General features: G+C 39.2%; 1 protein-coding gene across 2 annotated transcripts; it reads left to right on the forward strand.

Annotated features, from left to right (window-relative positions):
* Positions 1–1,577: 1,577 nt before the first annotated feature.
* Positions 1,578–12,991, forward strand: LOC140719553 (interferon alpha-inducible protein 27-like protein 2A). 2 transcript variants are annotated; one of them, XM_073034250.1, is made up of 5 exons: positions 1,578–1,704; positions 7,415–7,499; positions 8,661–8,701; positions 10,465–10,626; positions 12,804–12,991. In XM_073034250.1, the coding sequence occupies exons 3-5, from the start codon at positions 8,662–8,664 to the stop codon at positions 12,884–12,886; spliced, it is 285 nt and encodes a 94-aa protein (XP_072890351.1). In that variant the 5' UTR covers positions 1,578–1,704; positions 7,415–7,499; position 8,661; the 3' UTR covers positions 12,887–12,991. The 2 variants fall into 2 exon arrangements, with proteins under 2 accessions (XP_072890351.1, XP_072890350.1); XM_073034249.1 differs by lacking the exon at positions 7,415–7,499 and having other exon boundaries at positions 1,589–1,704.
* Positions 12,992–14,863: the final 1,872 nt, after the last annotated feature.

Genomic DNA, 14,863 nt, shown 5'->3' on the forward strand with positions numbered 1-14,863 from the left:
AACCAATAGGACAGGAGAATCTCAATCACCTCCTTCTCTCGATTGGCTTCCATCACTTGACCACCTTTAATATTGTCCAAAATTTCTTTTTCAGTCATGCCAGACCAAATACCATACGCTACCCCCCTCAACTCCATTCCATTCTTTCAGAGTAATACACTCCACTTTCACAACCAATTTTCCCACCGTTTTGGCACTGCTATATTGGTCAACATCTTTGCAACTAATTTTCAGCAATCCATTATACAACGTTTTGGCCTGGAATCCTTTACCTATTTGGTTCTCTAATGCTGCTGCCACTTTCAAAGGATTAAGGGCTCTGAAACCTCCTTCCCCTAACTTCTGATCTCTAATTTTATACAAACTACAAATTCCTCCAAATCACCCATTTTCCTCAATTTGTTGTCCACTATTACATCGGGTTGATGCATCTCTGTTTTGGCTACCCTTACTTCTGGAGTATTCCACAGTCTCCCCCCCTCCTCCTTCAATCTCAACCCCCTCTCCTCCCCCCATTGCAGCCATAGGCTACAAACTTACCCTTTCAAACTACTAGGCTGAATAAAGGGGAAGAATATAAATTAATAAAATGCGTAAAATTAAACAAACTGGCCAACCAAAAGATAAGGGGAACCACCACTGATCGAACATTGTCGTGGTTACTTGAAATGACCAGGAGACGCAGACAATTCTTCAAGAAATTTAAACCTTTATTCGCAAACAAAGGCTGAGGCAATCAATGAACTTGTCACCGAAAGCCCACCGAGCTCCGGTGTACAGCATTCTTTATAGTAATTTCTTATCTCAGTTACATTTTCGGTTTTATCAGCATACCCAATCAATTTTTAATTGCATATCATCTATTCATTAACTGATCAATTGCTCTTGCCTAGCTCTCGGTGCGCCACCATTATTTCTCTCCAGTCGCATTGGGGCCCCATTCCTGGCCAATGTTATTTTTCCAGACAACCTCCCTCACATTACATTCCTGCTCGCACCATCCTGTCCACCACCGTTATCTCTTACTAAACAAAGACTGAGTGTAATACATGGGGTACATTTCAGCTAATAGTGCTGCTAGCTAAACAGGTGTTCTGTAATTGCCACAGTATGCAGCTAAGAGAGTACACAGTACCTAGTTAAAACAATGCATAGCAAAATGTGTCTAGTAAAATAATACATAGTAATATTCAGTACCTAGAAGTGATTACATAGTGATTATATAGTATAGTAAATAGCTAGTACATAGTGATTATATTTCAGGTATTTATAATGATTATGTCAGGTATATTTCTCAATACCATCAAAACAATCAGCCACCCCGTCTTCCCCAACGTTTGACTCAGCAGTTCATCCCGAGTACCGCCATTAGCCGGAGCAAAGAGAGAAATCAACGCACAGGCTCAGAGGGAAGATATTTAAATGTCACTGAAGTTTATATAAAAAGCATTGGACCACGTCTTAAGTCCTAAAAGCATGTGTGTTTAAGATGAAAGAGTCAACAAACAGAAGCAAACACACCCACTTTTGGAGATAACGGGAATGGGCAGTTAGCCAGTCTACTTTCCCAACCATTTCGTTGTAAAACGAAACTTAAATCAATGACGTCCTTCAAGTGCTGCTTCAAGGGATAAGTCAGCAATTAAAAGCCTCCGACCCCAGAGCGTTCTTTAACAGAACATTGCGGTCCACAGTAGACGACGGGTGAGTGTTACGCTATTTTGTGCCAGAGTCCGATTTTGCACTGGGTTCATTCCAGAAGGAAACATTTATTGAAGAAAGTGTTGTAGTTATTCAATGCAGAATACTCGTTCAGCAGCTATCATTGGGAAATTGCGAATGGGTTTCGGTTATAGTTTTATTTCAAATTGAGAGCGGAAGCAGCGTTTTATTCATAAAATGCAGTTTTACTGCCACGCTTTGTCATTGGTCTTGGGCTAAAACTGACAGCTGGTAGGATTCTCTGCTGCAAAGTTTACTTGGGGAAAATGTGAAGTAAAGGGTATGTCATAAATGAATCACCATGGATACAGAAATTCTCCAGGAGTAAGAAGGTAAAATCCATAAGACATACTGGTAGTGCAGAATTCAGCCATTCGGTCCATCGAGTCTTCTCCTCCGTTGTGTCATGGCTAATTATTATCCCTCTCAGCTCCATTCTTCTCTCTGCCTGCTCCCTGTAACTTTTGACACCCTGACTAATCAAGAACCTATCAATATCATTTTCAAATACACCCAACAGTTTGGCCTTCACAGCCATCATTTCCTTGTTCGGTTAAATATACCATTAACCTATAGTGTGTTATAAGCAAATTTAAAGTTTTCTTAGAGACTTAAAGCTAAACTTAAGATGGTGCTGGTTTTTCTCTCTAAGAGATTATGTTATTTTGGTTCTCTTTTTGTTTAATATATGATGGAGTGTAAACACTCTCCTTTGTTGGAATGTTACTGTCTTTCTTGTAAGGTCATTTTATTTTTTAGTGTACTGGCTGGGGGGAGGGAGAGACGAGACCGACAGAGCAGCCCATGGCTCTGTATTCTATCTTAGTTTGCTTGCCTTTTTTTCAGGCTTTTGTGAGGGTGGGTGGGTTTACAGTTAGGAGTTTTTTCCCGTGGGATGGTTCCGGAGCATGCGTGTTTTCTATATGGTTGTATTCTTCATCACCGCCATCTTTGATAATCCCATATTGGTATGTGTTCAGTGCATATATAAAGAAAATTAGAATAAAATTATAGTACGGCAGTTAAACAGATTAATGTAATAAGTTGGAATGTACGTGGTTGGAATCAACCTATTAAATGAAAAAAGACTTTTAAAATTATTAATCTTTTCCAACCTGATATAATTTTTGCTCAGGAGACACATATCAGGGCGGGAGATCAAAATAGGTTTTTTGGATGGTGGAATGACTTACAGCTCCATGCTAGTTCTAAGAGTAAAACTAAATGCGTATCTATCTTTATTAAATCTAATATATTTACTTGAGGATATTGAATCAGATTCTAATGGTAGATTTTTAATTGTTAAAGGAGTGATTTGTAATAGAAAGGTTGTTTTGGTCAATTTGTATGGTCCTAATTTAGATGATCATTTTTTTAAAAAAAGTATGTGATTTATTGCCGGATTTAAATGAACATACGTTGATAATGGGTGGGGATTTGAACTGTTGTTTAAATCCTATGATTGATAAGAGCTCAACTAATCAGTGACTTCCAAGTTGCTCTGTGTCGGTTATTAACTCCTTTTTGACCGATTTTGGGTTGATCGAATTATGGAGGCATTTGCACCCTTATATCAGAGAATATCTTTTGTTTTCGCATGTCTATAAAAATATTCAATGATTGATTATATTATAATTGATCCCCGCCTTTGCCTAATGTTAAAAACTGTGAATATGACGCTATTGCTATATCTGATCATGTGCCTTTGAGTTCGTCCTTTGAATTTGATGATATCATTTTTGCCCGTCCACCATGGCACATGTCTCAGACTTTATTGCAAAACTCTGATTTTATCAGTTTTATTGAAAGCTGGATAAAAGAATTTTTTTATTTTTAATGATATAGGAGGTATGTCCAAATTAATTATATGGGATACATTCAAAGCATTTTTATGTGGTCAGATTATTTCTTATTCAGCTAAACTTAAAATACAGACTAAAGCAGAATTAGGTAAAATTTCAAAACAAATTAAAGATTTAGATAATATCTATGCGACTTCCCCTAATATTGACTTATTTTAAAAAAGGGTGGAACTTCAATCACAATATACCCTATTATTCACTCATCCAATTGAAGGTTATCTACTTATGTTAAAGAGCAAATTTTATATGTTTGGAGATAAAAATTAATAAACTACTTGCTTCTCAATTAAAATCGGCTGGAGCCAAAAGGCAAAGTTTGAAAATTCGTAGAAAGGATGGTATCCTGGCTCAGGAATATGAAGAAATTAATAAGATTTTTCAAGATTTTTATACTGAACTTTATAAATCTCAATGTCCAGTAGATTCTTCTGAAATGAATGCTTTTTTTTACGAAAGATTGCTTTTCCTAAAATTTCTACTGGGGATCAAAAAACTCTTGATGCCCAAATTACTGAATCCGAAATTCATAAAGCTATTTTTTCAATGCAATCTGGTAAGGCCCCAGGACTTGATGGTTATCCTGTAGAATTTTATAAAAAATTTGGAAAATTGCGTTCTCCATATATGTTGGAGATGTTTAAAGATTCTTTTGTGAAAAGTGATTTAGCCTCTGCTTTTTATAAGGATTCTATTTCTTTAATTCTCAAAAAGGATAAAGATCCTACTGATTGTGCCTCATACAGACCTATTTCATTATTGAATGTTGATGCTAAGATTCTCTCAAAGATAACGGCCAATCATTTGGAGAGTGTTTTGTGTAAAATCATTTTTAAAGATCATACAGGCTTTATAAAGGGTCGTTACTGTTTTTCAAATGTTCGGAAACTATTTTACATTATATATTCGCCCTCTTCTAAAACTCCACAATGCGTTGTATCTTTGGATGCTGAAAAAGCATTTGATCGAGTCGAATGGAAATATTTATTTAATGTTTTAGAAAAATTTGGTTTTGGTATTAATTTTTATAATTGGATTAAAATGATATATAAGGCCCGTATTGCTACTGTTGTCACTAATAACTGCAGGTCTCCTTTTTTTTCAGCTATCACAGGGGACAAAACAAGGTTGTCCATTGTCCTTTGTTATTTTACTTAATATTAGAACCCCTGGCTATTGTTCTTCGTGAAGCCAAAAATATTCATGGGACTTTTGTGAATGAGACCATGCACAAGATCTCTCTTTAAGCTGATGATTTATTGGTATATATATCTAAGCCTGAAGAATCTATTCCTGCTTTGCTAAAATTATTTGACAAATTTGGAGATTTTTCAGGATGTAAAAATTTTTTTAGTAAAAGTGAATTACTTCCTTTAAATGAATCTATCTCTATATATGATAATATTCCTTTTAAAGTTACAGATTCTTTTAGATATTTAGGTGTCAAAATTACTAAAAAATATAAGGATCTTTATAAAGCCAATTTTCCTCCTTTAGTGGACTCTATGAAGTACTCATTTAGTAGATGGAGCCCACTTACATTTTCACTTGTTGGTCGTATTCATGTAGTTAAAATGATGATTTTACCAACATTTTTATATTTATTTCAGACTATTCCTGCTTTTATGACTAAGAAGTTTTTTGATCGGATTGCTTCTACTATTCTATCTTTTATTTGGGATAATAAAAGATCAAGAATTGGTAAATGTCATTTGCAAAAGTTGAAAAAGGATGGAGGTCTCGCTTTGCCTAATCTAAGAATATATTATTAGGCTGTTAATCTGCGATGTATGTCCTTTTGGTTATATTGGGGTGATAGGAATGATTGGACAATTTGGGTAGACCTGGAACTGACAGCTGTGAAACAGTTTTATTTAACTTCATTATTAGGAGTTGCTCTACCTATACAATTAGTTAAAGTTGTTAATTTAAATCTATATCCTGTGGTTAAGCACTCTTTACAAATTTGGCTCCAGTTCCGCAATTTTTTTAATCTTAAAAAATTTAAACTTTGGAGTATAATTTATTGTAATTACTTTTCTAAACCTTCCTGGAGTGATCCAATTTTTTTACTTTGAAAAAATAAAGGTATTAATTCTTTTTTTGGATTTAGTTAAAGAAGGCAGATTGATGTCTTTTGAACAATTAGTCGATAATTATTCTCTCTCATATTCACGCTTTTTACAATATCTTCAAATCGGACATTTTTTACAAAAATATTTAAGTAAATTTCCTTACATATTGGAGGCTGACTTGTTCGATACTATTATGAATATGAACCCTTTGATAAAAGGTTCTATTGGAAAAATTTATAATTTATTATTACAATGGGATAAGCGTCCTTTACTTAAGATTAAACAGGATTGGGAGAAGGAACTCAATTTGACTTTTATATGGGAGGATTGGACACGGATTCCAAAGCTGGTTAACTCTTCTTTGATCTGTGCTAGTCATTCATTGATTCAATTTAAAATTGTACATCATTACCATTTGACGAAGGAGAGACTTTCTAAACTATTTCCCAATGTTGACAAGTATTGTGATAGATGTAAAAATGAGATAGCTACACTGACACATATGTTCTGGTCGTGTTCTATATTAAAACAGTTTTGGAAGTCAATCTTTTCGACAATTTCTGAAGCACCCAGAATCAACGTACAACCTAATAAATTGACTGTGCTTTTTGGAATAATTCCTCAAAATATTCATGGTATTTCTGTGTCTGACCAACATGTTATTGTGTTTGTTACATTGATAGCTGGGAGGGCCATCTTGTTGAAATGGAAGGATATATCAGCTCCTACTTTGTCACAATGGTTCTCTCAAGTGATGCTGAGTCTTAGCTTGGAGAAAATTAGAAGTTGAACCTTTGAACCTTTATTTGATTTTTGAGAAGAGATGGGGCTCATTTTCTTGTTATTATCATTTCAGTTAACTGATAGATTTCCTCCACGATCTAAGGTTAAATGTTTTTCTTGATATATCTTTCTTTCTTGTTGGTGGTGTGTTGTTTATTTTCAGAAACTTTCTGTATGACGCATGGCTCCGGGGTTGTACCCCCAATGGGTTCTTTATTATTCTCACTTTTCTTGCTTAGTAGGGTTTTTTTTTATCCACAAAAATTTTCAGTCTTTAAGATAATTTTTTTGAGGCATTGTAAGTGTTGTTACTTCGATGTACCTGTGTTATTTTTGAATAATAATAATAATAAAAAGATTTGAAAAGAGAAGAGAGTGGTGGGGAGGGCAGGTAAAGATATGTTTATTGGTAGGATCACTTTAAAGTTCCAAGTACATACATGTCGTCATCTACAACCCTGAGATTAATTCTGTGTGCAGAACTCAGCAAAACTATAACAGGATCAATGAATGATTAAGCAGAGTGCAGAAGACAACAAATTGCACAAATGCAAATATAAAAAAATTGCAATAAATAACAAGAACATGAGATAAAGAGTCTTTGAAAGTGAGATCATTGGTTGTGGGAACATTTCAATGATGGAACAAGGTAGTGTAGTTATCCCCTTCTATTAAAGAGCCTGATGGCTGAGCAGTAGTAACTATTCTTGAATCTGCTGGCACAAGTCCTGAGGCTTTTGTACCTTCTACCTGATGGCAGCAGCGAGAAAAGAACATGACCAGGAAGAACTCAGCAGGTCAGCTATTACTGTACTATGTTACAATGAACGTGCAACAGTTAAAGTGTAAATGCATGTTGCAAAGTGTAATTTTCATACGTACCCAATGAGGGAGAGTTTTGGGGTTCTGAGGTTATGACTGGGAGGTGTTAGTCAAGGCCGAGACAGTGAGTTACAGATTTATAACCCACTCCAGCTCCTGTCCGAGAACCCGGTGCAGTATTAGAGATTCACTACTGATCCACTGCTGGACACGTCATCTTTCCAATTTGAAATTGAACGTGAGTTCTCTTAACTTTGAATTATCTCATTGCCTTCTCTCAAAGAGAATGTCAGTACAGGATAACATAAAATGCTGGAGGAACCGAGCAGGGCCAGCAGCATCTATGGAAAGGAATAAATAGTCAACATTTCAGGCCGAGACATGTCATCAGGACCGGAAAGGAAGGGGGGGGGGGGTGAAGCCTGAATAAGAAGCTGGGGGGGACTGGAAAGACTACAAGTTGGATGGCAGGAGTGTTATGAAGTGAGATCCTGGGAGGTGATCGGTGGAAAATGTAAAGTGCTCAAAAGAAGGAATCTGATAGGAGAGGAGAATGGCCCATGGGGAGAAGGGAAGGAGGAAGGGCACCAGGGTGAGGAGAAGAGTTAAGATGGAAACCAGAGTGCGAATGATAGAAGGGGGGGGGGAAATTACTGGAAGTGGATGTTCATGCCAGAAGGTTGGAGGTTACCCAGACAGGACATGAGGTGTTGCTCCCCAAACCCAAGAATGGCCTCAATGTGGTGGTAGAGGAGGCCATGGACCGACATGTTGGAAAGGAACTGGGGACTGTAATTAAAAGGGGTTGGTCATCAGGAAATGCTGCTTGTTGCAGATGGAGTGAAGGTGCCCGTCAAAGATGTCCCCCAATCCAGAAGATTCACAGGTGAAGTGTTGCCTCACCTAGATGGGCTGTTTGTGGCGGAGGTGAGGAAGGAGGTGAATGGACATGTACAGCACTTACACTGCTTGCAGGGATAGGTGTATGGAGAGAGTTAGTGGGGAGCGACGAGTGGACAAAGAGAGTGATTCCTGAAGAAAACAAAAACTGGGGGGTGGGGGATTGCAAAGATGTGCTCGGTGGTAGGATCCTGTGAAGCTATCGGAAGTTGTGGAGAATGATGTGCAGGATACTGAGGCTCATGGGGTGGTAGGTATGTGTTTGTGTGCCATTGCAGGGTCTGTGTCTCAGTGTCATGTTGAACGTATGCACTCCTTATCTAATGGCATTATAAAACTTATTTTTGTGAGCTCATCGCTGTTTGTGGTAGATGCATATTGTGTGTCACAACATGACAATGCCACAAAACCTCAATGTATGTGTATCATTTTTTGTTGAAACTATCTGTAAGTGCAACTTCAAAACTTGTTGTAAAATACGTTATATTTCTATTTACAGAATGCGCTTCCTGCCAGTGTTGGGTGCGGTGACTGGAGCCGGTGAGTGAAATCAGTGTGTCAGTGTGCTAATATTGCGGGAGTGGTCGTTGTTGGGTTGGATCAGCTAAATAGCACTGAGCAGCGACACAGAACAGCACATAGACCCTCTTATTTCTAGTTGGAGCTTGAGTAGATGGGCAGAGTCTTTCATAATTACTGGACCACTGCTATTCCTTCACTGGTTGCTAGGAGTTGAAACTCCTCAACCAATGTTGGCAGATGCTCCTTCTCACGGCAATCAAGTCAAGTTTATTGTCATTTACCTGCACCACCAAATGAGACAATATTTCTCCAGACCAGGGTTTAAAGCGCAGTAGTACACCTTTACAGACAATATCTTAGAATTAAATCTGCAAATGAATTGCACACAGATAAACAAAGCATAATTTAAGTATTGTAGCACAGAGTACAAAACCAAGATCAGGCACAATTTCTGGGGCTCCTGGATCTCCAAGTGACAAGAGGCTACTGGCTACAGGAAGTTACAATTTCTCAGTCTCATTTTGGGACTGTGGCTAGGAGAGAGCATGAGGAATTTTGGACAACACAAGGATTTGTAGTTGGGCATTATGAAAAGTTCTGTGTTGATGGATGTTATGTTAGTCATGGTAAAAGAAAGATATATGGAAGAAGTAACACAACTCAACCTAACCTGCATGAAAAATTCTTTTAGAAGAGTTGGCAAATTAATCAAGAGCAACATTAGCATTATTTGTCCCATAAACATTGAAACGTACTGAGAAATATGCCATTCTATGTCAAATAAAATCAGTCAGAATCGTGCTGGGCAGCCTGGAAGATCTGCCACGCTTCCAAAGCCAACATGCTATGCCCACAACTTAGTAAGTGCAACTGTACAATTTTGGAAAGTGGGAGGAAACTGGAGTGCACAAAATAGACCTACACAGTCATAGGGTGAACGCACAAACGCCTGACATACAGCAGCAGGAATCCAGCCCCCATCTTACGGGTGGCAATGTAAAGCAATTGCGGTAACCACTACCCAACTATGCCACCCTCAAAATAGTTCACAAGAGCAGTTCTAAAAGTTTGGGCACCACAGTGTGGCAATGAGTGGAGTTGCTGCCTCACGGCTGCTGCAACATGGAGTTCAAGTCCTGAACTCCTAACTGGAGTTTGCATGTTGTCCCTCTGATGGAGTGGATTTTCTCTGGATGCTACCATAGCTTCCAAAGTCACCGAAGTTACAGAAGTTGGTCGATTAATTGGCTGCTGTGGATTGCCCCTCGTGTGTGGCTGAGTGGTAAAATCCAGGCGGAGCCGAGGGTTATGTGATAAAGATAAAATGGGATTAGTGTTAAGTGGGTGCCTGATGGTCAACATGGACTCATTGGGACAAAGAGGTTGTGCATGACTCTGTTTCACTGATTTTGTTTCCCCAACTGTTGCTTGGGGAGTGTGTAAATTTCTCCTCAGTATCTCCACAATACAGTCTCTCAGTACTTATCTGATCATGTCCGATTGAAGGGAATACAGTCCATGGAGGGAGTCCTTCAGATAGTGAGCTGAGGTATTGGATGCACTTTGTAGTGTGCCCCTCAGCTTTATGCCAACCACATTGTGGATCTAACAACATTCAGTTAACACCCAGGTGCATAATGAACTGCTGTCTGACCCAGTGTTAAATTGCCTGTCTGTTCCTTTCATAGAAACAATGTTGTACAGGTGCCTGGATGTTCCTGTTCAGTGTAAAGTTCCTGTTTGGATGCACTCTGTTTAAATGGAGCTGTTTCTTCATTTAGTGGTTGCAGTTGCTGCCACCCCTCTGATTCTGGGGGCAGTGGGCTTCACAAGTACTGGAATAGCGGCTGGTACTATCGCAGCAAAAATGATGAGCGCCGCAGCTGTGGCTAATGGAGGAGGTGTTGCAGCTGGAAGCACCGTGGCTGTCCTTCAATCCATTGGTAATGTTGACTGATAAACCAGTGAGAACTTCTCAAACTTACTTAAATCCTTCATACTGAAGTTTTGCCTCGAGAGGCATAGAATACTGCAGCACACAAACAGGCTCTTCAACCCATCTAGTCCATGCTAAACTGGTTTTCTGCTAATCCAATCAAACCACACCAAGACCATAGCCCTCCATACCCTTCCCACCTATGTAACTATCCAAACTTCTGTTAAATGTTAGAATTTTACCAGCATCTACCACTTTACTGACAGCTCGTTCCACACTTACATCATCCTTGGAGTGAAGAAGTTTCTCCTCAGATTACCCTTTTAAATATTTTACCTTTCACCCTATCACGTCTGGTTCTACTCTCACAGAACCAGCAGGGAAAAGTCATGCAAGCATTCACTCTATCTATACCCTCATAATTTTGTATCCATCTATAAGTCTCCTCTTGCTCTCCTGTGCTCTGCATTGGGTTGGATCAGGTGACTCATACAGAACAGCGGCAGACATAATTGAACGTAGATGATTTTTTATTGGTTGCAGCTTGAGAAGATGGGATGAATCGTTTGTAACTACGGAACCACTGCTACTCCTTCAGTGGTCATGGCATTGGTTGCTACAAACTGGAATTCCTCAAGCAATGTTGGCAGACGCCCTCTTGTTCTTCCAGTGATCCAGGATAAAGCCTGAAATTTGTGGCCACTGGCTAAATGAGAGCCCTGCAAGGAACAGATCTCAATCTCAATTTGGGACTGTGGATGGGACAGAGAATGAGGGGTTTAGGACAACAGAAGGGGGTGGATTTGAATGATAATGAAATATGTTGGTCAGAGTGACACTGGCCAGCATAAAAAGTCATGTGGAAGAAATAACACAACTCAATCCGGCCAGAATGTAGAAGCCTGCATGAAAACATTTTCTTTTAAAGAATCAACAATATTCAGATTATTTTAGCTAAATGAATGTACGGGCAAATACCAACTTTCCAAGTTAAATTGCTGAGAAGTGTTTCTCTTTTGCATATGATATACACTCTGTGACCACTTTGTTAGGTACACCCATACACCTGTTCGTAAATGCAAATATGTAATCAGCCAATCCTGTGGCCGCAATTCAATGCATTGAAGCATATAGACGTGTTCAAGAGAATCAGTTGCTGTTCAGACCAAATATCAGAATGGGGAAGAAATGTGATCTAATTAACTTTGACTGTGGAATGTTTGTTGGTGCCAGACAGGGTGGTTTGAGTATTTCAGAAACTGTTGATCTCCTGGGATTTTCATGCACTGGTGTTTACAGAGAACGGTGTGGGAAAGAACAAATAGATCCAGCAAGCAGCTGTTCTGTGGGTGAAAACTCCTTATTGTGTAAAAGTTCAGAGGAGAATGGCAGGAATTGACAGTAACTCAAACAACCACATATTACAACAGTGGTGTGCAGTGAGCATCTCTGAATACACAACACATCAAAACTTCGTGCAGATGGGCTGCAGCAGCAGAAGACCATGAACATACACTCAGTGGTCACTTTATTAGGTACAGGAGGTATCTATAAAAGTGACCACTTAGTGTATGTACAGAGTCCTGCTAAAGACAGATCAGTCTTTGTCCTTTTCATGGGAAATAAAACAAGGCAGATGATGGACATGTTAATGGGGGAGCACTTTAGGAACATGACTATAACTCTAAGTCTCAAGGTCTCTATGGGAGGGGTTAAGGTTGGGTTTTGATTTTGAATTGGGAGAAGAATGTTTGTTCCCCATCTCCACTAATCCCATTTGCCACATTATTGAGCATTATCCTGAGGGGAAATGAGCAGTGAGACATCCATTACATCCTTGTTTTCCATCACTGGTTCATTGAGTTGTAATTCATAACCTTTTATCATCTGGATGAAATTTTCTTTACCTGTACATCTGAATGTCTCTTAACATAGTGATTGATTCTGACTCCCAACACCTCTTCTAGTAGTAGGTTGCAGATATTAACCACTCTCAAACTTTACCTGCAAGTCCACTTTAAAAACTCCACCCCCTCATCCTAAGCCTACGCCTTATTTTTGATATCGCTACCATGTTCCATGAATTGTACCTAAGTAGCTCGGAATAAGGTGTTGATTGTTAATAATTTCTGTGTCTCAGATTGTTTACAATTTATTAATAAATCTGTTTCTTTTCCTTTATAGGAGCAGCAGGACTGTCTACTACTGCTAATGCAGCCTTGCTGACTGCAGGTGCTACGGCTGGTGGAATCTGTGCGCGCAAATGAAAAAAATGGCCTTGAAAAAATTTAAAACAAATGACAATCCCTCCTAAATTCTGAACCTGCAGAAAAAACATTAATTGAAAATTCATTAAACTTGCATATCAATCAGTGGTTATTATTGTCCTATGTACTGTGATATAGTAAGTATCTTTCTTTAGAACACGGTGGACTTTAGGGTTATAGGAAAAAGGTGGGAAAGTGGAGTCAAGGTTAAGACCAGATTCCACTGATTTCACTCAATGATGACACACGATTTGGGGAAGCACGTGGCCTTTACCAACTCTCATTGCTTCTACTTTTTATCGTACAGGAAGTTTAGCCCCAGCAATAGGATAATATTTTCCCTGCAATCTATCACAATGAGCCGACTGTGAAGCATTCAGTGCTATTCTCCTGGATAAGTATCTTAGTATTATTTTAAGTCAAATTTTAGATGTCATTGATCATATCACTTTGAATACTTTAGAAACATATGAAAAAAAGTAAATTTGTAGCTTTTGTAAAAAGCACTATAAGTCAAGTCACTTTTATTGTCATTTCAACCATAACTGCTATCTACAGTGCATAGTAAAACTGAGACAACATTTTTCAGGACCACGGTGTTACATGACACAGTACAAAAACTAGACTGAACTATGTAAAAAAAACAAAAAAAAACAACTACACTAGACTACAGACTGACCCAGGACTGCATGAAGTGCACAAAACAGTGCAGGCAATATAATTAATAGGACAATAGGGCAGTAAAGTGTCAGTCCAGGCTCTGGGTATTGAGGAGTCTGATAGCTTGGGGGAAGACATTGTTACATAGTCTGGTCGTGAGATCCTGAATGCTTCGGAGCCTTTTCCCAGACGGCAGGAGGGAGAAGAGTTTGTATGAGGGGTGCGTGGGGTCCTTCATAATGCTGTTTGCTTTGCAGACAGCGTGTAGTGTAAATGTCCGTGATGGCGGGAAGAGAGACCCCGATGATCTCCTCAGCTGACCTCACTATCCGCTGCAGGGTCTTGTGATCCGAGATGGTGCAATTTCTCAACCAGGCAGTGACACAGCTGCTCAGGATACTCTCAGTACAACCCCTGTAGAACGTGATGAAGATGGGGGGTGGGAGATGGACTTTCCTCAGCCTTCGCAGAAAGTAGAGACGCTGCTGGGCTTTCTTTGCTATGGATCTGGTGTTGAGGGACCAGGTGAGATTCTCTGCCAGGTGAACACCAAGAAATTTGGTACTCTTAACAATCTCTACCGATGAGCCGTCGATGTTCAGAGGGGAGTGGTTGCTCCGTGCCCTCCTGAAGTCAACAAACATCACTTTTGTTTCGTTCACATTCAGAGACAGGTTGTTGGCTCTGCACCAGTCCATTAGCCGCTGCACCTCCTCTCTGTAGGCTGACTCATCGTCCTTGCTGATGAGACCCACCACGGTCATATCATCGGCGAACTTGATGATGTGGTTTGAGCTGTGTGTTGCAGCACAGTTTTTCAAGAAACTATTGCTTGAACTAAAGATTTGAGAATAATCAGAAATATTTTTTTAAAAGACACTTAATTTTATTTATCAGAGATTAGATCCTAAATGCCCAGTCTTTGGGATTTAAGTCACACATTTGCCTTAAATATCCAGTCATCTGCATGTTCCCTGTGCTGGTTTTTTCCCAGTCATTTGCTCTCCTTAGTCAATCTCAGCAGCATGCTGGTATACATTTTATTCCAAAAATTCTTATGCATAAAATATCCATTAATACAATTGGGACATGTTACTATCTACATTCACTTTACCAACTTCTCACCTAACTCAAGCCCTTCAACCTTACGGGCGTAGGCCACCAACAGCAGTTCACCAGAGTCCTCTGAACTGGACCAAACTTCTAAAATCTGTCCAGGTGTGGCCCATCTTCAAAGATCCTTCCTCTCCCAAGGATGGGGCTTTTGGAGTTCATGTTGCTGTTTCTATAAATCTGGGTTTTCACAGAATGGGGTTG

Source organism: Hemitrygon akajei, chromosome 32 (assembly GCF_048418815.1).
Source record: "Hemitrygon akajei chromosome 32, sHemAka1.3, whole genome shotgun sequence".
In the NCBI taxonomy this organism is placed as follows: domain Eukaryota; kingdom Metazoa; phylum Chordata; class Chondrichthyes; order Myliobatiformes; family Dasyatidae; genus Hemitrygon; species Hemitrygon akajei.

Coding starts and splice junctions, on each gene's coding strand:
- LOC140719553 (XM_073034250.1), top strand. CDS start 8,662: ATGCGCTTCCTGCCAGTGTTGGGTGCGGTGACTGGAGCCG. Junction 8,702..10,464: donor GGGTGCGGTGACTGGAGCCG/GTGAGTGAAATC, acceptor TTCTTCATTTAG/TGGTTGCAGTTGCTGCCACC. Junction 10,627..12,803: donor GGCTGTCCTTCAATCCATTG/GTAATGTTGACT, acceptor TTTCCTTTATAG/GAGCAGCAGGACTGTCTACT.